This window comes from Brachypodium distachyon, chromosome 3 (assembly GCF_000005505.3).
Source record: "Brachypodium distachyon strain Bd21 chromosome 3, Brachypodium_distachyon_v3.0, whole genome shotgun sequence".
Taxonomy (NCBI): Eukaryota; Viridiplantae; Streptophyta; class Magnoliopsida; order Poales; family Poaceae; genus Brachypodium; species Brachypodium distachyon.
In genome coordinates this window covers 1,556,753-1,582,152 of record NC_016133.3, presented here as the reverse complement: position 1 = coordinate 1,582,152, position 25,400 = coordinate 1,556,753, and the positions used below count along the sequence as shown (strand labels likewise).

Genomic DNA, 25,400 nt, shown 5'->3' with positions numbered 1-25,400 from the left:
ACGTGTCACACCTAAGATAAGGCAGTCTTGTCAACCATTGTACATGCCCTAATGAAACCATGACAATTCGTTGTTGTTGGTGTGGGAGGTAAGGTATACACTAAAAAGAATCATCAATTTTGGCAAGGAAGTTTATATTATATGGTGTGGTGCTCGTCCATGTTTTTTTTAGAGTACATCTTGTTGTAGCAGATAAAACATTTTCAGATAAAACATTTTTCAATAGTTTACACAAAATTGCGCACAGTTACCTACATATTGTAGCTTTTTCATCACTTTTATTTTTAGATGTAGTTAACAATAAACATGCATGTACATTTTTTTTTTAGTTTTCCTCTTGGACTTGCAACTGCAAATAGTCCTCAAACATCTACTCCTTCTGATTCATATTAGTTGTCGAAATATTACATGTAGACGTTTTTTAAGCATAGATACATTCTTATTGGCAAATTTGAGACAATTAATATGAATTCTTTGGAGTGTTGGAATTTTCCCAAGCTGATTCAAATATAGTCCTTTCGGATGGCTCAGAATAGTAGCATGGGAGCCAAACATGGCTCCACGTATATATAGCCTTTTTTTTCTTTGCGAATGATGAACTTTATTGGATCATCTAGAAGTAGCTATTGATGTTAATAATTATAAATGGCAGTCTATTTTTATATAAGCCAATAGGACCATTGCTCAATTCCTGATGATTCGATACCAGCAGCAGCCACTCAATACAGATTTTGGTTTGACTGACAGCGCCATCCCAATATTTTTTATGTACTAATAAATTTGTATTTACCCTGCTAGATTGAACTTTTCCTACCCGTCACCAATTTTTTCCCCAAGATTACTCTTCTCTTGGGATGTATACATTGTACTAGCCCGGATCTTGTTGACTTTCCCATATGCCAGTACATTTCTCCTTGGAAGCAGTCTTGGTCAAAACCAATATTAATTATAGTCTCCAAATGCTTATGCGTGTCAGATAATTAACTCGCTAATAATATAACCTTCGCCCGTGGCCTTTTCATAATGCTCCATTCGTTTGTCAAACTAATTAAAACTCCATCCATTAAGATAGCACATACTCCGTATATCATAAAAATGAAAAAGAAATGGATAGAAGTAACGAAAGAGAGGATGTTTTCTTTTTGTCCACACAATTGTGCTAACTTTTTTTTTTTGGAGGAACCGATAGTGCTTCATTGATAGATAGAAAGATGCTCGACAATATCAAATGGTGACATAACAAGGATATCGATATGTATAATTCATGCTCCAAAGTATAGCAGAAAAGGGCTGGACATGGCGGCACAAAAGAACAAGTGGAACACAAATGGCGGTGGCCCGAAGACGACGGCATGGAGGTGAGAGTGAGTGAATCATATCAGCCAGGAGCTCATATATTTAGTCCAGTCCACACTGGTGCAGTATTATTGGACTGGAATCCTACTGAGCCCACTATGCCACCACAACGTGTGTGTGCGTGTGAGTTGAGCTCATTTTCGATTGGACCGGACCAGGTCAACAAAACAGTCATAATACATGTCTGACTAAATTTGATTAAATTTAAATGCATATATACACTAAGTCATGTTTAGATACATTCAAATTTTAACAAACTTTTGACATGTTTTGTTGGACGAAGTGAGGAGGACATTTTCTTGCATGGGTTCTTCCATGCTTCCCAACGATGTGTGTCCTGTCCTCTCTGGAAAGGCGTTGATTATTTAGTTTTATGTTTATTGCATCGTGCCTAATAGTACGTACAGTAGTACATTATGTTAATGTTATATAATCCAGTTTCATTTTTCAGGTCTGTAGCGTCAAATTTCGTCGTTGCCTTTTCACTAAGCATGCATAGATCGAGGCTAGGAGAAGAGAAAAGTAGAAGAAAGAAGAAACTAAGCTTGCATACATATATGTGTACTCCCATCTCTATCAATCACCATGCACGTGTTAGATTTAGCATGGAGAAACTTATCCATTTTGATCTGGAACAAGTCGTGCGTAGAGGAGAATACGTCCCCACTTGTCCACACTGTACGTGCGCGCTGGCATACACAGCGTGGACCGAAACTTAGATAGATTGATTCATCGTTCTCTCTGCTCCGCGGCTTGGTTGAGATTTTGGAAGACCGAAACACCTAGGCAACCCGATAATCAACGGACCGGATTAATTCCCACGGGAGTACTGAGAAGTAATGAAAAATACTCGCCAATCACCGTAAAAGAGCTCATATTATATATATACGTAGTGCCACTGCTCACTGGTGCTGAGTGATGGTGTATCTGACCATCATGTGACTTTGCATCGCATCATACTCCCTCCGTTCCTAGATGCAAAAATTCTCAGCTTTGTTGTAAAAAAAATTATAAGTTTATAGAAAAATCTATCAACATTTACGAGTCTAAATTAGCATTATTAAATTCATCATGATATATATCCGGTCGTTTCTAAAATAGATGATGCCCCGACCAAGTGGAACGATTGAGCTGATGATTAGTATTACGAAGTCAAACGTTTTAAGGTTTGATCAAATCTACAGAAAAACATATCAAAATCTAGCATATCAAATAGGTATACTATTAAAAGAATAATTGACTCAATAAGACTAACCCAGGGTTGTAATTGTTGTTGATTTTTATATAAACTTGACCAAAGCATAAGAAGTCCTTGCATTTGAAAAAGGGTGGCACAAAATAATGCTTGGAAAAAGAAGCAGAACAGAGGGCCGTAATACTGTGACGGACAAGTGGAACACAAATGGCGCCATGGCGGTGGCCGGAAGGCGACCTGAGCGAGTGAGTGAGCAGCTTAGTCCAGTCCGCACAGATGGTATTATTATTATTAGCAGCAGCCGGGCTGTAGGCCCACGACGTGTGAGCGGCTTTCGGGCCGGACCGAGTCAACCAAACACATGCATGTTAAAAGTACATCCCTTGCTTTCTTGCATTTTTCCATGCTTTCTGCTTCTACTGTAGCCATATATAACCCAATATGTTTATCGCCTCATGCCTATACTAATGTCATCCGGCCAATTCCTTTTTGGTTCACGTCCTTTGAAGTTTTGAGCGCGGAAGAACCGAAGAACCAATGCACTGTTAAGAGTAACGGTCGAAAAACAGCATCAGTAACGGTCGGGGCCGCCGTTACTAACTTCGTGTTACTCATGATACCCTCATCAGTAACGGTCGCTGCGACCGTTACTGATGTATATATACATCAGTGGCGGTCGCTCCTACCCGACCGTTACTGATGTATATATCATCACTAACGGTCGCGTTTCCACATCAGTGTCGGTCGAGCGACCGACACTGATACATTTTCGGTATTTAAAAAAATAATTAAAACCACAAAAAATACATAGGAAATACACAGAATAATATATACAGCACAGAAAAATGTATCTCATCACAGAAAAATACATATAAAGCCGCATCACAGCACAACACATCACATCACATCATTTAAAGCATACAAATGTATATAAGCTGCATCATTTAAAACATATAAAGAATACAAATGTATCTCACTTCACGACATTGATTACAAAGTGTCAAAATTTCATAGAACCATATAAAGAATACAAATGTATCTCATTTCAAGCTTGAATCTATTGTCGTGGGTGAACCCTGGACACGACTTGTTCCACGCGTTCGAAGAAGTCCCCACTAGGCTTGATGACCTCATTGTTTATGAGATGGCCGAACTCCCTTTGAATGTTATAGACGACCCATTTAGGTCGGTGTCCCATTGTCATTTGGGGCTGCCAGTACTCTTCCATCGCCGCGACTGACTCATTACACTCAGGCTTGAACATGCTGCTGGCATTCTCTATAAGGATGTGACAGCAGTAGTAGCCACAGAACACACTGCTGGGCGGCTGTTGTTGGCAAGGAAACCTGTGGTTGTGGTGAGGCTCGTCTTTATAGTCTTTACCAGCTAGTTTTCCCTTGGTCGCCACTTTCCAGGCAGTGTTAATGAGTGATTTGATGGGTTTCCAGAACCGACCTCAAACACCCTTCTTCGGAAATAGTGAATCGAAGTAGTACACCGCGGACCAAGGCAAACAAATGAGTAGTGTGACCCAATGGTCTCTGTTTTTAAAAAAAAAACTTTAGTATCTAAGGGTGTATAAGAAAGACTGAATTAGAAAAACAAACAGTTCCATATATAAAACCGAACTTATTCTAAATTAAGGAAGAAGAGGATGAAGTAGTCGTCCGCGTATTTCTCGAGACATGCCACCAAGTATTTAGATGCCATGGTTCTTGAGGCATCCTTTTCTGGCTCAAGACCGATGTCACCGTAGGTGAACATCGTGGGGTCTAGAATGGCTACTTTTTTGACCTCCATTCGCCGCAGTTCTCTTATTTGGTAGGTAGACCACAGCCTTAAGAGGTTGATATCAAGCTTTTGGCGGTTGAAGAGGTGGAACAGTTCGTTGAACTCCACACCAAAGGTGATAGGACGTTTCTGAATCTTCCCGGTTTCTTGATCAAAGAAGCCATAGTCTATTGGGATTTTAACATTGATCTATTGGACATGCTGTTGAGAACCAGCTGATGCTTGCATGTAGAACTGATGAAGCTCTTGCATCTCTCTGGACACGACACGCAGGGAATCTTCGGTGACCATCGGTCTTTCAGGATAGTAAATAAGCACCCAGTCGAACTCCCTAGCCACGAAATAGGATCCATCTGCGAATCTCTGGCCTTGATATGGGTTCTTGATGAGAATGGCAGGCTTATTGTCCTCCCAGACTCCAGTTATGTCAGGCACATAGTGCATCTCATCTTGAGTGACATTGGAGGACTCCTTGATGGTCTTGCCACCGCGCCCCCTCTTTTTATGCCTCCTCTTACTGTCCCATGCATTTTGCTCCTCTGCCTTGTACTTGTCATCGATCTTGCGGCCACCCATGGACTCAGCGGCACCCAAGAGAGAGAAGGTAAGAGGGACGCTTCCAGCCTGTGCCGACCCTGTGGTCTGGCTATCTTTGAGCTGTGCAGGCATCGACATTGCCCGCTCTTCATCTCCGCCGGCATCGACAGGAGGAAGTATCCTAGGGGAAAGGCCGAGCGGCAATTGAGAAGTACCTTTGTGGGCGGAGGGAGATGGAGTCATAGAGGGCTGACACTGGTTGTAGAGAGATACCAAGCTCCTAGGCCACATAATACGGTAGTTTGGACAACCGCCTAGGATATTCACGCCTTCCTCCGGAGGTAGCGGGATAGCATAATCCCGATGGTCGTCGACGACGGAGTCCACCATCACACTCACTTGTGTGTCGTTCATGAGAATGCCGTGCACCAGTGGCGGTGATTGTCTGGGCATCAGGCGGCCAATGGCGCCTACAGGCTTCCCAGGCTTGTCAACGTGGATACGACACTTCACCGGTGCCTGCGTGTAACAAGAAGAAGGCATATGTGTGTAAGATCTTTATTCATGAAGGTAAGGAGTGAAAAAGAGTTTGAAAAGATTGCTTACAAGGATGTTGTCGCTCGGACCCGGATCGTTATCCCGGATGCCCTCACTTGGGTCCGGTTGGCTAGCGGGGGGGTTGTCCATGCTAGGAGCCGGGCTGTAACCTGGGGTGTAGGTTTCTTCGTCCTCCATACGAGTGTCGGAGGCGGCGCTGCTCTTCAGCGGGGTGCTCTTTCGCGGGGGAAGAGGAGAAAGAGGAGGAATGAGGTTTCTCAAACCTTCCACTCCTCCCCCGAGTATGGCGCCAAGGGCGGGGTGGTTTTTGGCCAATGCCGACACCAAATGATGGACGGCTTGCACTACATATTCCCGCGACACCTCTTGAGACACGATAGATGCCTGCTCTCGCGCCTCCGCCTTAGCTTGTTCTATTATCTCAGAAGAAGCGGGAAGCTTTTTCTGGACCCTACTTCGCTTCGGAGCAGGCGGGAAATAATCATCCCAGCAGGCCCCTTCGCCTTCTCCTAGAACACGGCCCGTGTGCTCCGCCTTTTGCAAGCCGGCGGTCACAACCGACTCCCACCTCTTGCTCTGCACGGAGTTGTCGGAGGTTTCTGACCTCTTGCTCTCCTCCCATTTGTGGGCATTTTCCTATTATCATATAAGACAGGACGTGAGTCTATATGGATCAGGAGTGTCATAATTAACGCTAAAAACAAATAAATACATGTGAACCCTTACCGTAAAATTTTTAACAGGCGGCTGCATTGGCTCAATGCCCGTCCACTCCTCGGGTGTCATGTGCTGACGTGCATATTCTCTAGCACGTTGGTCCTCCAGCATGTCATGCACTAGAGGCACCCTGCCTGCCGCCTCGAGAATTCAGTTCTACTTGCGCCAGACTTTCTTCTTCCCCTCTTTCCCTGCACTCCCTAGCATGTGGTTCAAGGGCTTCCTTGCGCACAACGCCCTCATGCGTTCACTCTTCGCAATGAAGGCAGGGTCAGACGATTCCTTCTTAAATTTTTCCCATTCGGCCTCATCAGTTACCGACGGCCATTTCTTCTTAATGATCTCGTAGGGTTTGTCCATTCACTTTCTAGCGGTGGTTTTCCAATTAGCAAGTCCGTTGCGGACTGCTATGTTGACAGCCGCTAGGAATCGCTCACGCCACTCGTCGATGACTTGGAACCTCCTTGCAACGTCCGTGGTGCACGTGTTTCTAACTACTTGGGAGATGTCACTCCACTCGTCGGTGATCTTGCAATACTTGCGTGCAACGGCTCCACAGGTCGTTGCGAAAGCCTTCTGTGCCCTCTCAGGCGACTCTGGGCAGCCTCTGTCAGAGTGCCAGGTGACCACGTAACAGAACTCCTTCAAGTTGTGGCTCCCCCTCGACGTCTTCTTCCTTTGCTTCTTAGCGGGAGTTTCAGAAGGCTGCGGGTTACTCTCTTCCACCTGTCGCTCGTTGTCGCGCTCTTCTGAACGAGAGCTACCTGAGCCAGAGCTGGCAATTTGATCTCCCGATGAAGACTCTTCATCGACACGATGTACCTCCTCCCGATCAAGAACTGGTTTCTGGCTACTCTTGCCCATTTCGTACCTATCCCATCAAAATCATCAAATATATATCGGCCGAAAATTTCGGCCTGGCCTATGCTAAAAAACTAGCAAACTTTCTCTACTAGAAGCTCGAAACCATCATAAAAAACCCACCCGCATATGTACCCCCACAGCATGATGGTCAGGCCCACAATTCATTACTCAATTCTCCAAAATAGCATATAAAACCGCTATATAAAAAACTACATGTATAGCATATAAAACAACATGTATATAGCATATAAAACAACATGTATATAGCATATAAAACATCATGTATGGTGTGTGGTGGGAAATGTACATCTAAATCCTAACTACAATGCTAATCCTAAATTAACAGCAAACCCTAACCCTAACCCTAAATCCTAAATTCACAGCAAACCCTAAGCCTAACCCTAAATCAAGCCTAAATCAGAGGAGAGGGAGGGAGGTGGAGGAGAAGGAGGCGCGCACCTGTGGGTCGGGTCGTCGCGGAGGAAGACACCGGCGCGGGGTCGGGCGGCGGGGAGGAAGACGGCGCGGCGTCGGGCTCGGGGTCGGAGGAGAGCTCGGGGACGATGGCGCGGGCTCGAGGAGGGCGGCAGGAGGAGGGAGACGACGGCGCGCTCGGGCTCGGAGACGGCGGCGGGAGGAGGGAGATGACGACGCGGGCTCGGGGCGTCGGCCTTGGGGCGCGGAGGAAGACGGCACGGCGTCGGGCTCTGGGTGGCGTGGGCGCGGGGTCGACGGCGGCGGCGGCCAAAAAATCCGGCAGGGCTTCGCCTCTCGTAGGGTTTTGCCCACTACTAGTCTGCTAGGAAAGCAACACGCAGGCGAGGAAAGTGACGGGCTAGGGTTCGGCTGCTCGCTTTTATATGCCGAAGCACATCAGTGGCGGTCGCATAACCTCGCGACCTTTACTGATGATCACCCACACATCAGTAACGGGCGGGAGGCTCCGCAACCGTTACTGATGTGCTCACATCAGTAACGGGCGACAGAGCGACCGACCGTTACTGATGTGCTCCTATACATCAGTAACGGTCGCATAGTAGTTGACCGTTACTGATGTTTGAGGAATCAATTCATGCATTTGAAATTATGTTTCAGGAATCAATTCATGCATTTCTCTAGTACAAATTTCACACATAATTTCATCACATGCATACAAATTTCAAAAAATTCATCACATGCATACAAATTTCACACATAATTTCACTTAGTATAAAGTTTGCATTAAGAGTCAGTACGAGTACATTTTTACAATGTGACTACTAGTGCTTCTCCTTTCTTCGGTAAGTCATAACTTGACTCCTCGCAGAACTGCTTCTGAGGTAGGGTTTTTGTGGTATTTTTTCGCTCTCGCTCCCATCACTTCTTCTTTTCCCTCTCCTTTTCCTCGTTAATATCGTGCGTTCCGCTTCTTCGTCATCTGCGGCGGTTGTCGGATCATGGAAACCTTCACAGTCTTCTTGTGAAGTAACTCCGTCCACTCCAACAATGCTTCTTTTCTCTCTTCTTACTACGACGCGGCCATTATTTGACGGGTCGTCTATGTAGAATACCTGCTTGCATTGTTTAGCAAAGACCCATGGTTCCTCTCTTTCCGGAATTTTTCTCACGTCAACTTGTTCACGAGGGATCTTAGGAGGTAGCACCATCGTCGTGAACCTGTGACTTTCTTCTTTGTCACCTTTGGTCCATTTTACACGGAACATTAGGGTCTTTGTGATCAAGTACTCCAATTCCCAGATCTCCTCGATAACGCCGAAGAACGCTTTGTTTTTGCTGTTGTCGTCGGTCGCGGTCTCAGAAGTCATGACTACACCACTATTTTGATACGTGCTTTTACGGTACTGAGACGCAGTGTAGAAGTTATAGCCGTTGATCGCATATGATTGCCAAGTAGAGACGTGGTAAGCAGGTTCCCGTGACAAACATGCAACCGTCTCTTCTGATATATTGGTCGTCTCCCTGCCGTACCAATAATTCTTCAGCCATGCTGCGAATGTTTTATTGTGCTCCTAGTGGATCCAGACTTCTCCTCTTTTAGGATTTTCATTTCGCAGTTGTTCCATGTGCATTTCCTGATAAAGCCGGCAGCAATCGACAGTTGGCAACACAACCAAATGTGCTCTTTCAAAGTCAGCTTCCCTTCCTCTTCCATAGACATTAAGGTATGTATGTCCAAGGCCACCTTCGCCATCGAGCTTGCCCTTGTGCCGTGATTCGGAAACACGTATTGATTTCTGATCGGCCAACCAATCCGTACAGAACTCGATGCACTTTTCTACCTAAAGCCTTCCACGATGCTACCTTCAAGACGCGATCTGTTACGAACGTACCACTTCAGAACCCCGTTGTATCGTTCAGGGCCATACATGTTATGCAGGAACGAGGGCCCTAGGGACAAGATCTCATCGCATATGTGGATCATTAGATGGACCATGATATCGAAGAATGATGGAGGGAAGAACATCTCGAGCTCGCACAGAATCTGTATCATACTATCCTTCAGTATCTGGCATCGTCTAACGGTAATTGACTTCTGCGAGATGCTGTCAAAGAAGTCAGAAAGCTTCATGATTGTCTCCCTTACGTGCGGCTCCATGATACCTCTGATTGCGACTGGAAGTAACTGAGCGAGTATGACATGGTTGTCGTGAGACTTCATGCCAGATAGCTTGTGACTCTTCATGTCAACTAGATGCTTGATGCTCGACGAGTACTTCGATGGGACTTTAATGCCCTGCAGGCACTGGCACATCCTATGCAACTCGTCTTTGTATAGGTTGTAACATGCAAGACGACACGGCGTGGTCACCGTCACGAAACCATTCTTGTCGGCTGCCGACACTTGATCTTTGCCCCACAACTCTTTCCTGATAGACATGAGTTCCAGGTCCTTCCGTGCATTGGGTCCATCTTTCGTCTTCTCTGAAATGTTCATCAGCAACCCCAGCCTGTCGTCGCATACATTTTTCTCCATGTGCATGACATCTATGTTGTGGCGGCATTCTAAATGTGTCCAGTACTCCAGGCCCAGAATACGGACCTCCTTTTCCACACGACGCCCTTCAGGTTCCTTATATTTCTTCGCAGCAATCTTTCCGGGGACAACCTCAAGATCGTTCACGATTTCGAGGATTTGCATTCCAGACTTCTCCTTCGGCGATGTCCCGTGCTCCGTCTTCCCCTTGAACCTTTCCTTGTCATCCCTCCAAGGGTCTTTAGCATCCAACCACTTTCGGTGGCCCATATAAACAATTATGGATGAAGCGGGCAACTTCTCCGATGTCGTGTTTTCCCCGCACTTTGTACAGGCCTTGTACCCATGTGTCACCTGGCATGAAGTATTTCCATTCGCGGGGTAGTCATGCACGCAGGTCAGAAGCGCTGCTCTCATCGTGAAGTACCCCCTCCTGTTTGCGTCCCAAACCACTCTGCCAGGGTTCCAAAACTGCTTCAGCTCATCCTTCACTAGCTGCAGATACACATTTAGGTCAGCTCCTGGCTGCTTTGGACCCTGTATGAGCATGCACATGTGGATGTACTTTCTCTTCATGATTAACCATGGAGGAAGATTGTAGACAAACAAGATCACTGGCCATGTGCTGTGCTTGTTGTTCATGTTTTCGAAAGGATTTATCCTGTCAGTGCTGAGACCGAGCCTCAGATTTCTGGGCTCTGCCCAGAAATCTAGAAATGATGTGTCCAAGTTCCTCCACTGAGTCCCATCGGCAGGGTGTCTTAGGACCCCAGCTTCCTCCACACGGTAGTGTCCGTCAGGATCGAATGCAGCCTGCGCGCGGATCGTGATGGACGAGATACCTCGCGTCCTTAACGTTCTGCATCTAACGCTCAACTCGGCCACCTGCCGTAAGATACCAGACAATCTTTGCCGGCCTGCTCTTCATCACTTCTTCCCCATCATCTTCGCCAGCTCTGGCGTTTTTCTTCTTGTATCTCGATGCACCGCATATGTGGTAGCTCTCATGGTTCTCGCACTCTACAGTGTATACCATGCAGTCGTTTGGACATGAATGATGTTTCACGCAATCTAATCCAAGCGGGCATGAAAACTTCTTCGCCTCGTATGTGCTCTTGGGCAACTTGTTTGGCTGTGGAAAAACCAAATCAAGGTAACTCAACAAATTCGTGAAGCCCTTGTCTGACCAGCATGATGCTGCCTTCAGCCTCAAAAGTTCGAGCGTCACTTCGACCACGTTGCTTTCTTCGCCAGCTCCATCATACAAGGGTGTGCTTGCGTCCTCCAACAATTTTTTGAACTGAGCAGACTCCGCCTCATCTTCGGGGTCCTTCAGCTGGTCCCGTAGGTACGGGTCATCTAGCATTTCGGCAATCCTGCCATGTGGAGCTCCTTCACCTTCCACATTAGCCTCCTCATCAACCCTTGTTTCTTCATCAGAATCATTCGCCAGATCATACCGCAGGACATCATCATCTTCGCTACCGCTACCGACATCAACCGTATCCTCCCCGTGACAAGTCCAGCGAGAATAACCATCCACAAAACCCGATGCCAGCACGTGCATCTGAACATCTTCAGGCTTCATCATGCATGTGTTTCCACATTTGCGACATGGACAACACACCATCAAAAGTCCTTTTCATTCCATATCACCTTTTGCGACTCCAAAAAAGACCGTTCATTCGGTTATCCATCGAGCATTGATTCTTTCCTTGGCGTACATCCAAAAACGGTCATTCGATCTACAACACAATACACAAGAAAACAAACAAAGAAAAATAGTTAGCCTAATCATTGACAAAAGGATTAAGGTGTTAATTAACCGGAGCTAACTAAAAATTTAAAATTAGAGACATTCGGAGAGAAATTGGAGGCCGGCGAGAAAGATCGGGAGGGTGAGAGAGCTCGCAAGCGAAAGGGAATCTCCGGGCGATGACGAGGAGGCCGCATTTTGGCCGGCGGCCGCGGAGCTCAAAAATTTTAAATTGGGGAACTTCAGAGAGAAATTGGAGGCCGGCGAGAGAGATCGGGAGGGAGAGGGAAGCTTCGGGGTCGAGAATCGGAGCTCGCCGGCCGCCGGAGCTCCAAAAATGGAGCTCGCCGGCCATGGCCGCCCGCCGACCATGGAGACGGCGGCCGCCGACGCGGGGGGGGGGGGGGGGAGAGGAGGAAGGGGGAGGAAGGAGGGGCTACCTGGGGGGCTCGCCGGCGGCCATGGCGCTGTCGGGCAGCGCTTCGCCGTCGCCGGAGAAGAAGGGGCCGCAGCTGGTCCGTTACGACGCGCAGCGCGACCAGCTGCAGCTCTGCCCAACGTATTTAAACCGCGACGATAATTAGTGGCGGTCGGGAATTGGGCGGCCGTTACTGATGCGTGGTTCATCAGTGGCGGTCGCCTCATAGCCGACCGCCATTGATGTAACTCGCGAGTTATGATGGTTCATCAGGGGCCGTCGCCTCGCGCGACCACCGCTGATGTATGGCTGGACGGGGACGGGCAGAGCCCGCTGTGTTCATCAGTAACGGTCGCGGCCGCGACCGACACTGATATTGTTCATCAGTAACGGTCGTGCCGGATCCGTTACTGATGTGCCGTTGCATATAGACCGTTTTGTAGTAGTGATGGCTAGACAAAATTACGTACTGGGGTAGCACTTGCTAGCTTCAACCCGGACCGGAACATCGGTCGTCACACATATACTCCCTCCGGCCGTTTCTAAATGAGTGAAATGAATTTATCTATACAAATTCACGTCGTTTATTTTCGAACGAAAGGAGTACTGCTCCCGTCCCTATCAGTCACACTGTGCACGTGCTAGATATATTTTAGCACGGGAGAAACTTTTCCCATTTTCATCAGGACGGAAGAAGTCGTGCGTACGTACTTTGCGTCCCCACTTGTCCACATTGTGCGTTTGCTGGCACGACGAATACGATATGCATTTTCTATATGTGTTTGATTGAATTTCAGTTACACGTGCTTGATCTGTACATATTAAATAGTGCCACTGGACACTGGTGTGCTGACTGACGGTGTACCCCTAAACTGTACCCGAATTAATGTCACTTAATCCGATCAGTGAGATTTTTGCCAGATCATGAAATCACAGATGATAAAAAAAAAATCTTAACAGGGTGCCTATAATTATTGACTGAAACAAATATCTACAAGTCGACTGATAAATTGACACTCTTGTGTTTTATTTATCTGTGTTTTTGAACCGTAAACATCAGGGAGCTAGCACGACGTTAACTTTCTGTAAACATCTGGGAGTAGTTCGTTTTGGTCGATGTCGATCGATTATTAATTCCTTCAGGATCGAAGGAAGAAAGAAAAACGAATTGAATCGGGATGGATGGAGACCGAGGCCGAGGCTTAATTGTTTGACCGGAGACTTGACTGACAGTGTCCTTATTGGATCGCCCGTGTACATACGACGAAGCTTCTGATCCAACTATATATACACGTACGGCGACCGTGACGGCGAGTCCAACTCCCACCGCGTGGAGAAAATCAGAAATCAATCAAAATCAATCCTTGTAACTCCGGCGGGAGCATGCAGGAGATCTCTGTTCTAGTGCACCACTGACAGGCCTATCAAACAACCCATCCAGGAGCATGTCCAGCGCAATAATAGCTCCTAAATTGAGTCCCTAAAAACGCAAATATAAGGGCCAGCCTCAATAAGTAGATCAAAAACTGGTGTTTACTCGAGCAATACCCCTCAAATCACAGCCCTTATTTCACCGATATCTCATATATTTCAACCGAAATCCGTACAATTTGAACCATCCAGTTTCAACATCTACTCATTTAATTTCAACACACGTAATCTAAATTCATCCATCGTACATCCTATTTCAACACGACACTGAAAAAATTCATCAATTTTCAACGTACACAATGGAGGAGAGCAAGGTGGCCGGGAGGAGAAGGAGGTAGCCATGAGGAGAAGGCGGCCGGCCAGCGACGACCCGGGAGGAGGAGGAGAAAGAGAGCGGCGGGGCATCATAAAGCCCGGAATTCGAACGTTGGCCAAAAAAATAATACTTCCTCCGTCCAAGTCATGTCTAAATACATCCAAATTTTTACAAACTTGAGACATCTTTTTTTAGACGGAGGGAGTAATCAGTCCACCGTTGAATATCAAAAGAAGAAGAAGAAGAAAGGAAAATGAGTTTTAGTTAGACATACGCTGATTCATCAGCAATTAGATACTCCCTCCGTCACATATTAAGTGATTCAAATTCGTCCAAATATGTATGCATTTATGACTAAAACCGTTTATATACATATAATAGAAATTCATTTAGTTTGAGGGAGTATGATATTGTTTTAAGATTCCGGACAAACAATGGAAAAACAAGAATGGAGATTATATGTAAAAAAGCTCCATCAACGTTCTCTGCGGTGGAGTACGTCCCCCCTAATTCCAGGCCACACCTCGTAACCGGCCACCCCGAGCTGGCAATGGCGTCCCAACCGCTTGCCCGCCTTGTCCCCCCCTCGGCGCGCGCGCTTTTTCTCTCCCACACACACATCCACTCCACGACGCGCGCCCGAAATCCCTCCCTGCCGTCGATCGATCGATCGCCTTCGCCGGAGGAGGCATGCGGCGGTGGCCGCCACGCACCGCGCACTAGCTGCATGCGGACGACCGGCGGCGGCCAGCAGCGGAAGCGGAAGACGGTCTCGTCGTCGGCGCCATCCGGCCGCCGTAGAAACCGACCGGCGGATCCTGCTCGATCGCGCAACAAATCGCGGCCGCCGCCGCCCGCCATAGATAGAACTCGAAAATTTCGTCCCGGGTCGATGGAGCCGCGGCGGGAGGCGGTGCTGCGGGAGCTCGGCGACGCGTGGGACGAGATCGGGGAAGCCGAGGCGGACCGGCGGGAGGCCCTGCGCGCGCTCGAGGAGGGCTGCCTCGCCCTCTACCGCGCCGAGCTCGCCCGCCTCCGGCAGCGCACGGCGCGGCTCCGGCGCGACGTGGCCGACGCCGTCGCCGAGCTCGCCGCCATCCGCGCCGCCCTCGGCGACACCGTCCAGAGCTCAAGCGCCAACTCCTCCGGGGGCGGCAGGAGCAGGAGCCTCAGCCTCAAGGAGGAGCTCGGCGCCATCGCGCCGGAGCTGGAGGAGATGCGGCGCCGGCGGGACGAGCGCCGGCGGCTGTTCCAGGAGGTCACGGACGTGATCGACCGGATCGAGCAAGAGATGTACTCGACGAATTCGAACGCCGCCGCCGACGACGACGGCGACCTCACCATGAGTAAGCTCCAGGAGCTCAGATCACGCCTCGGGGATCTCCAATCGGAGAAGGTGGGCATGCTCGCGGATCGATCAAAACAAAACAACAAAAAATCAATCAACCTCCCAAATGAAAAACCACGGACCGCTGATTAATCGATGTTCTTGTTTTGCCGCGCGCATATAGGAGAACCGCATCAAGAAGGTGGCGGAGCTCACGAGCTCGCTGCACTCGTCGTCGCTGGTTCTCGGCATGGATTCCGGTGAGACCGACCTTGAAGAAGGTGACATCAGCGATTGCCGGATCGCGAGATTGCTCTCCGAGATCGAACACCTCCGAGAAATCAAACGGGACAGGATGCAGAAGGTAATCAAGACAGGATTATCATAAAAAACACACCTCAATGCCAAATTAATGGGTGATGTTTGGTTTTTGCAGCTCCAAGACCTGGTGGCGGCGATGTTCGAGCTATGGAACCTGATGGACACGCCGCCGGAGGAGCAGAGCAGGTTCCAGGACGTGGCCTGCAACATCGCGGCGTCGGAGGAGGAGATCACGGAGCCCGGCGCTCTCTCCGTCGGCTTCATCGCCAACGTCGAAGCGGAGGTGGTGCGGCTAGAGAGCCTCAAGGAGCGCCGGATGAAGGACCTCCTGCTCAAGAAGCGCGACGAGCTCCGGGAGATCCGCCGGCGGACGCGCATCGCTGCTGCAGAGGAGGACGACGACGACGGCGATGGTGGCGGCGGCGGCGCATTGCTCGTGTTCGACGCCATCAATGATGGTAAGATCAGTCGCCTCTCAGGGGGTCGATGATGTTGCATTTGGATCGGGGCATTTGAGCTGAATTAGTAATGTTTCTTTGTAGACACGGAGAGGTCCATGATCTTGGAGAGGCTGGAGGCGCAAATCTCTGAGGCCAAGGATGAGGAGTTCAGCCGGAAGGAGGTGCTTGAGAGGATGGAGAAATGGCAGGCGGCTCTCGAGGAGGAATCATGGCTCGAGGAGTACAACAGGGTGAGACGAGACTGAAATCTGAATGGTTCAGAGCCTAGCTCTTTGATTTGCGAGAATTCCATGTCAAGTTTGCAGAAATTTCACTGAACACGATTTTATTCTACTCCCTCCGTCCAACAAAAAATATCTCAAGTTTTTAAAATTTGGATGTATTTAGACATGACTTAGTGTATAGATGCATTCGAATTTGGTCAAAGTTGAGACATCTTTTGTTGTACGGAGGAAGTATTAAAAATCGACAAGCTTTTATGCAAATCAGAGAGTCTTTAACTTTTTTTTCCTCTTGGTATGTTGATATATGTTTTCATGTTGTGGCTTTCAGAATGAGAACAGATACAGTGTGGGCAAAGGAATGCACCTCATGCTAAAGCGCGCAGAGAAGGCGCGTGCGCTGGTCAACAAGATGCCAGGTGAAAAAAATGCATGGTGCAATTGTTCCTGATGAGAAATTCTGTCCTTTTTTTTTCTGTTTGTATGAACAGAAGTGCCAATGTGATGTGTATTTTTTGTTTTGTTTTGCGAGCTGCAGCAATGGCAGAGGCCTTGATTGCGAAGGTGTTGGCTTGGGAAAAGGAGAGGGGAGAAAAGTTTGAGTACGACGGTGTATGCCTCATTTCATTTTTCTTCCTTTGGTTGCTCGTTTTGAAATTTGTCTAGGGATTGTCAAATATTTTCGCATTAGAAAAAATATTTGGAAAATAATAAAGGAATTTTTCAAATGCAGGAAGGGCTTTTGGACATGTTGGAGGAGTACGACAATACGAGGAAGGAGAAAGAACATGAGAGGAAAAGACAAAGAGTACTTGCACCACCAAATCTCAATACTTTACATAGTCTATATCAATATATTAAATTGGAGTTGGTGGTGATGGTACGGTCACCGCCGTAGGTTAACTTCGTTAAAATTACAACCAATATGTCACTACCCGTTATTTTCTTTTTCCTCCAGTTAAAATTACAACCAATATGACATTGCCCGTTATTTTTTTTCCTCCAGTTTTTTTCACGATTTCTCCTACTCCGTTTTATAACCGACGCCGCCACACCCGCATGCCGATATCGACGGTGCCATGAGTTACCTACACAAAAAATAAAAATAAATAGTTTGTGATTTTATTGCCCGTATCAACGCGCGGGCACACCTACTAGTATCATTAATTGTGCAGTGTATGCAGCACAATTGTGTACATATCCATCTGCTCGAAAAACATGGACTATTCATATTTTTTGCGTGGGTTTAAAGGTACAGTTCAATTGTCAAAACAATTCTGAGGCCGTGACATGGTCGTGGTTTTCGCAGGACCAGAGGAAGTCACAAGGGCAGAACAGGGTGGAGTCGCCGGTAGCCCGAGCTCTCCCAAAGAGCATCAAGAACGTGACGAGGACATTGTCCATGGGCCGCAGCGGTAGCAGGAAGGTGGCAGTGTCATCTTCCTCTCCGTTGTCATCGTCGAGGCCAACCACGCCGAGCTTCCTCAAGTCTCCAATGTCACCGCGGGGGAGCGACGATGGGCAGATGATGGCATCTGGTCCTTTCGACTGAGAGCCTCGGTAGTTCGGTGCTTGCTTTGTCTGCCTCATGTTCTTATGTAGTTTGCTCAAGGCCGACGAAGAGAAAAGATACCAGTGGTCGTAGAACGATAGGAAGAGTTTCTGCTTGTTCTTGGAAAAGAAACAAGTGTCCAAGAGTCAAAATGACACGAGGACTTGCAAGTGATGTTTTATATTTAGCAGAAAAGGAGTAGACTTCAAGAACAAGACTTGTTAAGGGTAACACATTAACATCTGTACAACTGTTGTTAAACATGGTAGCGTTCAGATTCTAGTTTTCACTTGTCAAGTTCCGTATAAAATTTAAATAGGATATCTTTTGAAGGATTGTTGCGAGCAATGAAGCGAGACACAGTAGCTAAATAAACATTACAGACACAATTGCGCTCGGCACAAAATTCAAATAGCTGCCCATTGATTTTCTTTTCCTTTTTTTTGAGCGAAATATTATTTTCTTTTTTTTTGAGGATGAAAGATTTTCTTTTCTTTTCAATAGTAATAAAAGAACGATCCGTTTTCCGTTTTTTTTAATGGAAATCCATTTCCTTTTTTCTTTTTGAGAGGAGGAAATCCATTTCCTTTGTGATGGGTTCTGAAAAGGCACTGAAAGCCCATAACCTTGAACTGGGCCTGTTCCCATCCCAAGTCAGAAGCCACAGCAGAGACCGCACCACCGCAGTCCCTCCCTGCTTCGCCGCCGGCGCCACCCCGGGCAGCGCCTACGGCAGCACCAGCACCCCGACCAAGACTCCGACCGCCGCATAAACGGCCGGCGCTGACCACCACCCGAGCGCGCGGCAGCTCCGCCTCCGCTCCCAGCCCGCCGGCGGCGATGACATCCGCGCACTCCAAGCTCTACTCCGGTACGCCACGCCCCAGCACAGCACCCGACCCTCCCTCCTCACACCGTATTTCTCTCTAGCTTAGGGAGGATGATACGCTCTTGCAGATGACGTCAGCCTCGTCGTGGTCATCGTCGACACCAACCCCTTCTTCTGGGCCGGCGCCGCGCTCCCCTTCGCCGACTTCTTCGGCCACGTACGCCCCCCGGAAACCCTAAGCCCTGCTTTCTTCACCCAACTCCAATCCCAGGCTCTACGCTGATCTAACTGATTTGGTTTTGGTTTCTCCCCCGAGAGTTTCTTCCTCGTATTATCTGATGTACTAATAATTTACGAGATTTTGCGAGGTTGCAGCTGATCCACTTCGTGAACTCGCTCCTGCTGCTGAACCACCTCAACCAAGTGGTTGTCATCGCGGCCGGCGTCAGCTCCTGCGCCTACGTCTTTGACTCCGGCAATGCTGCTGCCTCCGGCTCGCCAGATGTTGCTGCCACCTTCGCCAAGGCAAGCCGCAAGGTGGAGGAGTTCGTTAAGCAGGATGCCCGTGACACTGCCGGCAATGGCACCGTTGCTGGTGGTGGTGCGGCGTCGCTGTTTTCAGGCGCGCTGTCCCTTGCTCTGTGCTGTATCCTATGATCAAATTTCTTGCTACTTGTGATATCTCTGCTTTTCCTTGGTGCGTTGGTATTCTTAATTTGGTGGATTTTTAGATATACAGAGGGTTTTCCGGTCTGGCACTCGACATCCGCAACCTCGGGTGAGTACCTATTTGTTTTTATGTTTTTTTCTCTCAGTAATACATGGTTTTGACGCCTTTTGATAGATTTACTGAAACTGATGAAATGCTGTAGAAGAGAAAGTTGACCAGTTAATTAGCCTACATGATTTTAGTGAACATAATTGACTGCCAAAAACACTCAATGGGCACCTAGCATGTGGTTGACGATCTATTTCTTGTATTACTTAGCTTGAATTCTTCTAGTCAGTATTTGTAAACATAAAATTTTGAAGAACCATGTCTTTTTATGCTAACATGAAATACAGATTTTGTGCTTGCAGGGTTCTCCAGATGGACCTGAACAGTTAGTACACTTCTTCATGGGTATGCATTTTTATACTCTTATTTGTTGGACCTGTTTTCACTCATCCAGATGCTATGCAGATATGTTGCAGTGATGAATTCAATATTTTCGGCTCAACGTTCCATGGTATTACTTGTACTATTATTTTTAAATCATATTTAGATTTGGATTCCTTGTCCGCTTCTTTTTATTGCAATTTCTAATTTACTATGGGTTCGAGTACTTTTCAACTGTGCTGATTTTAGTGAGTTCCAACTTCAAGCAACAGTATCATCACTAGTTTAATTGTGTAAAGCATTCATTATCTACTCATCATACTTGAAATGTTTAACAAATCTTGTAGGTTCCAATTGATTCATGTATCGTGGGAACCCAAGACTCTGCTTTCTTGCAGCAGGTGATGTTCTTTGGTACCCTCTTACATTTTACTGATTATATCGTCATTTACATGCCGTTTGCCCATAACATTTTCTCTTCATTGCTGATATTGTACTGGTCCTTCATTTGCAGGCTTCATATATAACTGGAGGAGTTTATCTGAAGCCCCAAGAACTAAGTGGTCTATTTCAATACCTTGCTGTAAGTTATTCAGACCCCCTGCTGTGCAACTCAATTATTTTCTCCTATTGTCGTTTCTCTTGTCTTTTTGACAGCATGCTGTATTCATATAAATAAGGCTTGTGGTATTCTTTTCTTGTTATGGTGACATTCTCCATCATGTTTTACATAACAGAGAAAAGGCAAGGGGAATATGACAAAGATCCATATGCAATGTTTCATTTTGATTCTGTACACTGTTTCATCTCTGAACGGGTTGTATAAAATCAGTTGGGATGCTTCTAGGCTATAGAGCCAAATACACACTCATTTGCTATGTTCATCTTCTAATCACGTCCTGGCCTTGTCTTTTTCTCTGAAGTGAGCAGTGAAGTTCCTTATCACTCTGCAAGCGTACTATTAGGACAATTGAGAAATTTTGGAGAGATAAATTAGGGATCCAATTGAGAAATTTTGAATTCAAGTGGCGAATATATGATCTGTGACCAAGTTCGAGTAAACACTATCCAGATTTGGGACACCGTAGGTTTGTAAGTTCATATAAAGTTTTGATATTATAGTTATATGAATCTGAGTTGGGTATCCAAACATGGTCCTGTAGACTGGCCAGTGATTTGCTGTGATGCAAATCTAGCTGTTAAAGTGTCATCCTTTTTTTTTGGCTGTGCTGGCACTTTGCTGTCTTCTTTTTGGTTTTCTAAATGTCTCCCCTCTTTTTGTCTGTATTATATTTGAGCACGGATACTTCTATTTTAGTTAAAAAGATTAGTGTGCTCGAGTTCAGTGGCTAATTTCAGCAAGCGTGCAGGCTGTGTTTGCGTCTGATTTACACTCGAGAGCCTTTCTCCGCCTCCCTAAGACCTTGGGAGTAGATTTTCGTGCCTCGTAAGCTTTTCTCAGTTTCCTCTCTGTTAAGCACATATTCATTTCTTCTGCAATGATATCCACGAGGAATTAGAATTAACTGGCAGTTCAAGAATCTTGATGAAGTAACCATGAGATGCTATTTGTAGGGTTAACATACCAAAAACTATAGCAAAGCTGCAAAAGGCATGTAAATTATACAGAAGGCACACAGCTGATTTGTTTCTGAAATTCTAATTTACCAAGGGTCTCCAATTTAGGGAATGCTATTCATGCAGTTTGCTGATATTATTGGCAATTCAACAGCATCTAATTTGTTTTAACTGTTTCACAGCTGTTTCTGCCATAAGAAGACTATTGACATGGGCTATGTTTGTTCAGTTTGCCTGTCAATATTCTGCAAGTATCATAAGAAGTGTTCAACCTGTGGGTAAGTTATAACTTTAATTTTCCATTATTCTCCTTATTTCTTCCTAAATTCCAGTAATGATCAGCCTTTATGCTTTTCTTGTTTCCTGACATCCACAAAGCTGAGATTTGAATATGTATTTTTTTTTCATGATGTTCATGCATGTTCTCTACTTCTTTCCTGACTTTCTCATCTGTCCAAGTCAACACTCTGTTCTGAACTTTGGCCCCTAGTTTGCTGAATTCGCTCCCTTGTTAAGAAAAAGAGCATTTAGATGCATTAGTTGTGCTGAATTTGCTCCCTTGTTAAGAAAAATAACTTTTAGATGCAGGTTAATTAAGAATTCCAGCTTTTAACTTGTCTACCTGAACAACTATAAGCTCACCTGTGCAGTGTACACTCCCAATTTCATTTCCCATTTTTCCTAATATTGTGCCTACTTAAAATACTTCTGTATTAATTCATCTTCAGTGTGATCCAGCAGGTTATAGCTATCTGATGTATTAACTTATATTCCCCTAAAAACTATTAACTTAGGCTGGATAGCTTTTGTTGTTAGATACTTGAAGTTAGATACTCTGTCGCACTATTCCTTTCAGCTGCAAAATGTCATACTTTCTATTTTTTGTAAGTTGTTTCTGCTTTCTCTGATGTGGTTAAATCAATACAGTTGCCTGGATGCTACGACAGAAAGTTTATTTTTATGTGTCTATATGTTTGCAGGTCGGAATTCAGCCGTGTCATGCCTGATTTAAATTCCATGCCAGATCAAAAGTAGGCCAGATCGCACACTGTTTCCTGTGAGGTTTGTTTGATGCGCCATTCAGAATTGAATTTGAGTTGATGATTTACAATATCTGATTTCAGATCACTCCATCTGTAATGTTCACAGGTCAAACTGCTGCAGAGAGTGCATGGTGTGAATATTCCAAGGGATGCCAAATTATTAACAACTAGGGATGCTTGAGAGACAGATTTTGTGAACATTATCTGACTAAAAAATGCACATTTATTTTGGAATCATTTCATTTTCTTGCGACCTTCTATCTGTAAATTTGGGATCAACCAGTTATTGCTGATGGAATGATGAAAATTAAAGCCTTTTTTTTATTTTCGAAACAGAGGTAAAAGCTATGCCTTGATCCATTAGTTAAGCTGAAGATAGTTGCCTAGTTAGACAATGGAAAACTAGACAAAAACCGTTACAGCATTGCCCGTAAAGGAAATAGGTAATCTATTTCGGATTTATAAAAAAAAAAATCTGTTGCTTACAGATATGCACAATTATCCTGACAAGTTCATCTCGAGTGCATAAAGTGGATGCTAACATAGAGTGCTTCTCAGTATCAGCTAGCAAGAATACACAAGTTTGTAACCCTGCATGCAATTCCCATCAGCAAAACATTGCGCTAAATAACCCGTTGCAGCATTACCTCTAGCACAGAAATTAAGTCAATACTTTTTACAAGATGGCGTAGATATTATAAAGTTTATTGATAGGTATTTGAGCCTCACTAAAATCAGGAAACAAAAGGCTGACAAAAGAAACAGCACAACATAAAGAGGAGGAGAAAGTCCACATCACTCCTCTCAGCTACCGCAAAACTCAACTTGGAAGCTATTTCTTCGGCACAGAAGGGGAATCCTCTTGCCAAGTTGACTGCCATTGTTTGTCGTAGAACGTCGATTCATCGATGAGCTTTTTCAGAGAATCGATGTCCTCGTTTTTCCTGACAAGCAGCACGCCAGCCACTGCAACAAACAGCAGAGTTTTGCAGAAGAAGTTGCCCATTTGGTCAACGAGCCCCACACCCGTCAAGCTATCGACAAAGTAAGCCATGAAGAAGCCAACCATGGCAGCACGGCCTGCATAGAGATTGGTTACAATATTAGAAGATGCGGAAAGACAAAGGTGTAGCTAGATATGAATGCACTGTTCTTCCTGTACATACCATACAGTATTAGAAGATGCGGAAACCCAGCAGTTTGAAGTGATTGAAAACACACGATTTAAATATTTAAATGTAAAGGATTCAAGAATAACCATTTAGCTTCTCCGCTTCGGGGAGGTGGAACCGCTTAATCCATGCCCACCATGGTATGATCGAAGTATCAAACACAACAGCCTCATCGCTGCTACTAGCCTCCGGGAAATCTTCAAGCCATTTCCTCCTCCTTGCCTCTAGAAACAAACAAAGATGGCAGTTAGTCTCACTAGATTGTCAGGAATGCAATGTTTGTTCCATTCACTGCAGCCCATCGCCAAGTGTCATAAGATTTTGCATGATAACAAGTACCCACTGCCACACATCACATGTGTACAAAGTACAAACTCTGTTCAGGTTAATTCATGCAAAAATAGTCACAGGTAATGTACAGAAATGCAAAACAGCTGAAAAAAAAGAGGATCTATCATTTTGGAATTAGTTCAGAAATTTAAAAACCAAATTCAAAACCAGTTCAAACTGTAGATGCGCTCACACATTTCTCTTATCTCCTAACCATTCCCAGCTCTTTCCATATCTTCTCTTCCCTGCTCCATTCATCTATATTACCTAGCATTCAAAGATTCCTAACTACTCAACTTATTCCATGCATTTTGATATGTACCCTCCAAATATCTTAAAGTGCAAGCATTTTTTCTTTTGCTTTTATGCGGTAGGTAACTTATACAAACTACGATTTCCCAAAGGGAACTGTCTAGTAGATGGACCTTTCAATCTAACAACAATCTTGAGAAATGGATTATCGCATATAGGGACATCAAAACCATGCAAAAACTCCGAGGATGAGGAAGTTCGTCACCAACCAATTATTAAAGAAACATAGAATGGGTAAGAAGAAGCACCGCAGGGTTGTCGATCGGCATGCATGCTCCCTTCTTACGCAGAAGATGGGAGCTGCATGCTTTGCTATCTCTGCCAATAATTCACGACATTCTCCAATAGGCTGACAAACCATCCACCGTGAGCATCACAGAGCTGCTGCCATTCCCTCCTCCAGGTTGCATCATCATCCTAAGCATTATCTCACACGGCACGGTGGCAACTCTGGCCCTGGGAGCTAATGCGCGGTCTATGATTTCCATGTCCAGCAAGCTTGCCAGTCCGAATAGTTATTACTAGTAGTTAGTTAAATTTCCCCATCCGGATCCAAATGAAATGCTGACACAAGATGTAGCCACCGTCCAGTGTCCACAGTTACTTCAATACTTAGCAGCACAGAGGGAGAGCAGCAATGGATAGATAAATCTCACCGGCGTCTATGACGGCGTCCCAGTCGACGGCGCCGGCCTTCCTTCCGAACAGGTCGAGGTCCCACGTCCCGTTCACCCACCTCGAGTCGTTGAACCTCGGCGACGCCGACTCCTCGATCTTCACCGCCGCCGCCTCCGCCTTCACCGCGGCGGCTGCCCCGTTTGAAGCGGCGGGGGAGGGATCCGCGGCGGCCGCCGGCTTGGGCGGCGCCTCGACGGGGGCCTCGCCGGCGGCGGCGGCGGCGGCGAGGCGGAGGCGGGGGGAAGCGCGGAGGCGCGGGAGGAGGAGGCCGGGTTTGGGGCCGAGCTGGGGCTTGAGCGGGAGCTGGTGCGGCGGGGAGAAGGTGGAGGTCGCCATGGCCATGAGGGAGGAGCGCTCGGGCTTTTAGCTGCGCTGCGCTGAGCTGAGCGGAGCTCCCCGCTCCTCTTCTTCTATCCCTTCGAGTTTTTGAGGATAGAGTGAGTGAGAAGAGGGGCTTGGGGACACAGTGTGGTGCGCGTCCGTGTCTTACTCTTTTCGTGCTGACGTGGCTGAGGAGGCGCTGCCGACGTGGCTGGCCACGTGTTATGGGTACGGGGGGGTCTC

General features: G+C 46.4%; 3 protein-coding genes across 3 annotated transcripts; 2 read left to right on the top strand and 1 right to left on the bottom strand.

Moving 5' to 3' along the window:
* The first annotated feature begins 14,331 nt into the window (after positions 1-14,331).
* On the top strand, positions 14,332-18,077 carry LOC100831052 (65-kDa microtubule-associated protein 9). Its single transcript, XM_003573820.4, has 8 exons — positions 14,332-15,309; positions 15,425-15,604; positions 15,677-16,019; positions 16,104-16,252; positions 16,575-16,662; positions 16,782-16,855; positions 16,977-17,051; positions 17,553-18,077. The coding sequence occupies exons 1-8, from the start codon at positions 14,362-14,364 to the stop codon at positions 17,793-17,795; spliced, it is 2,100 nt and encodes a 699-aa protein (XP_003573868.3). The 5' UTR covers positions 14,332-14,361; the 3' UTR covers positions 17,796-18,077.
* A 344-nt stretch (positions 18,078-18,421) lies between these two features.
* Positions 18,422-22,677, top strand: LOC100830439 (general transcription and DNA repair factor IIH subunit TFB4). The gene is made up of 12 exons (XM_003573818.4): positions 18,422-18,666; positions 18,753-18,841; positions 19,000-19,270; positions 19,356-19,402; positions 19,690-19,727; positions 19,808-19,853; positions 20,071-20,124; positions 20,238-20,306; positions 21,094-21,170; positions 21,484-21,579; positions 22,282-22,363; positions 22,451-22,677. The coding sequence occupies exons 1-11, from the start codon at positions 18,636-18,638 to the stop codon at positions 22,334-22,336; spliced, it is 873 nt and encodes a 290-aa protein (XP_003573866.1). The 5' UTR covers positions 18,422-18,635; the 3' UTR covers positions 22,337-22,363; positions 22,451-22,677.
* Positions 22,678-22,924: 247 nt separating this feature from the next.
* On the bottom strand, positions 22,925-25,301 carry LOC100830126 (light-harvesting complex-like protein 3 isotype 2, chloroplastic). The gene is made up of 3 exons (XM_003573817.4): positions 24,815-25,301; positions 23,603-23,740; positions 22,925-23,424 (listed from the first exon to the last, which is right to left on the bottom strand). Exons 1-3 carry the CDS (start codon positions 25,176-25,178, stop codon positions 23,177-23,179), a joined length of 750 nt encoding a protein of 249 aa, XP_003573865.1. The 5' UTR covers positions 25,179-25,301; the 3' UTR covers positions 22,925-23,176.
* Between the last annotated feature and the right edge of the window lie 99 nt (positions 25,302-25,400).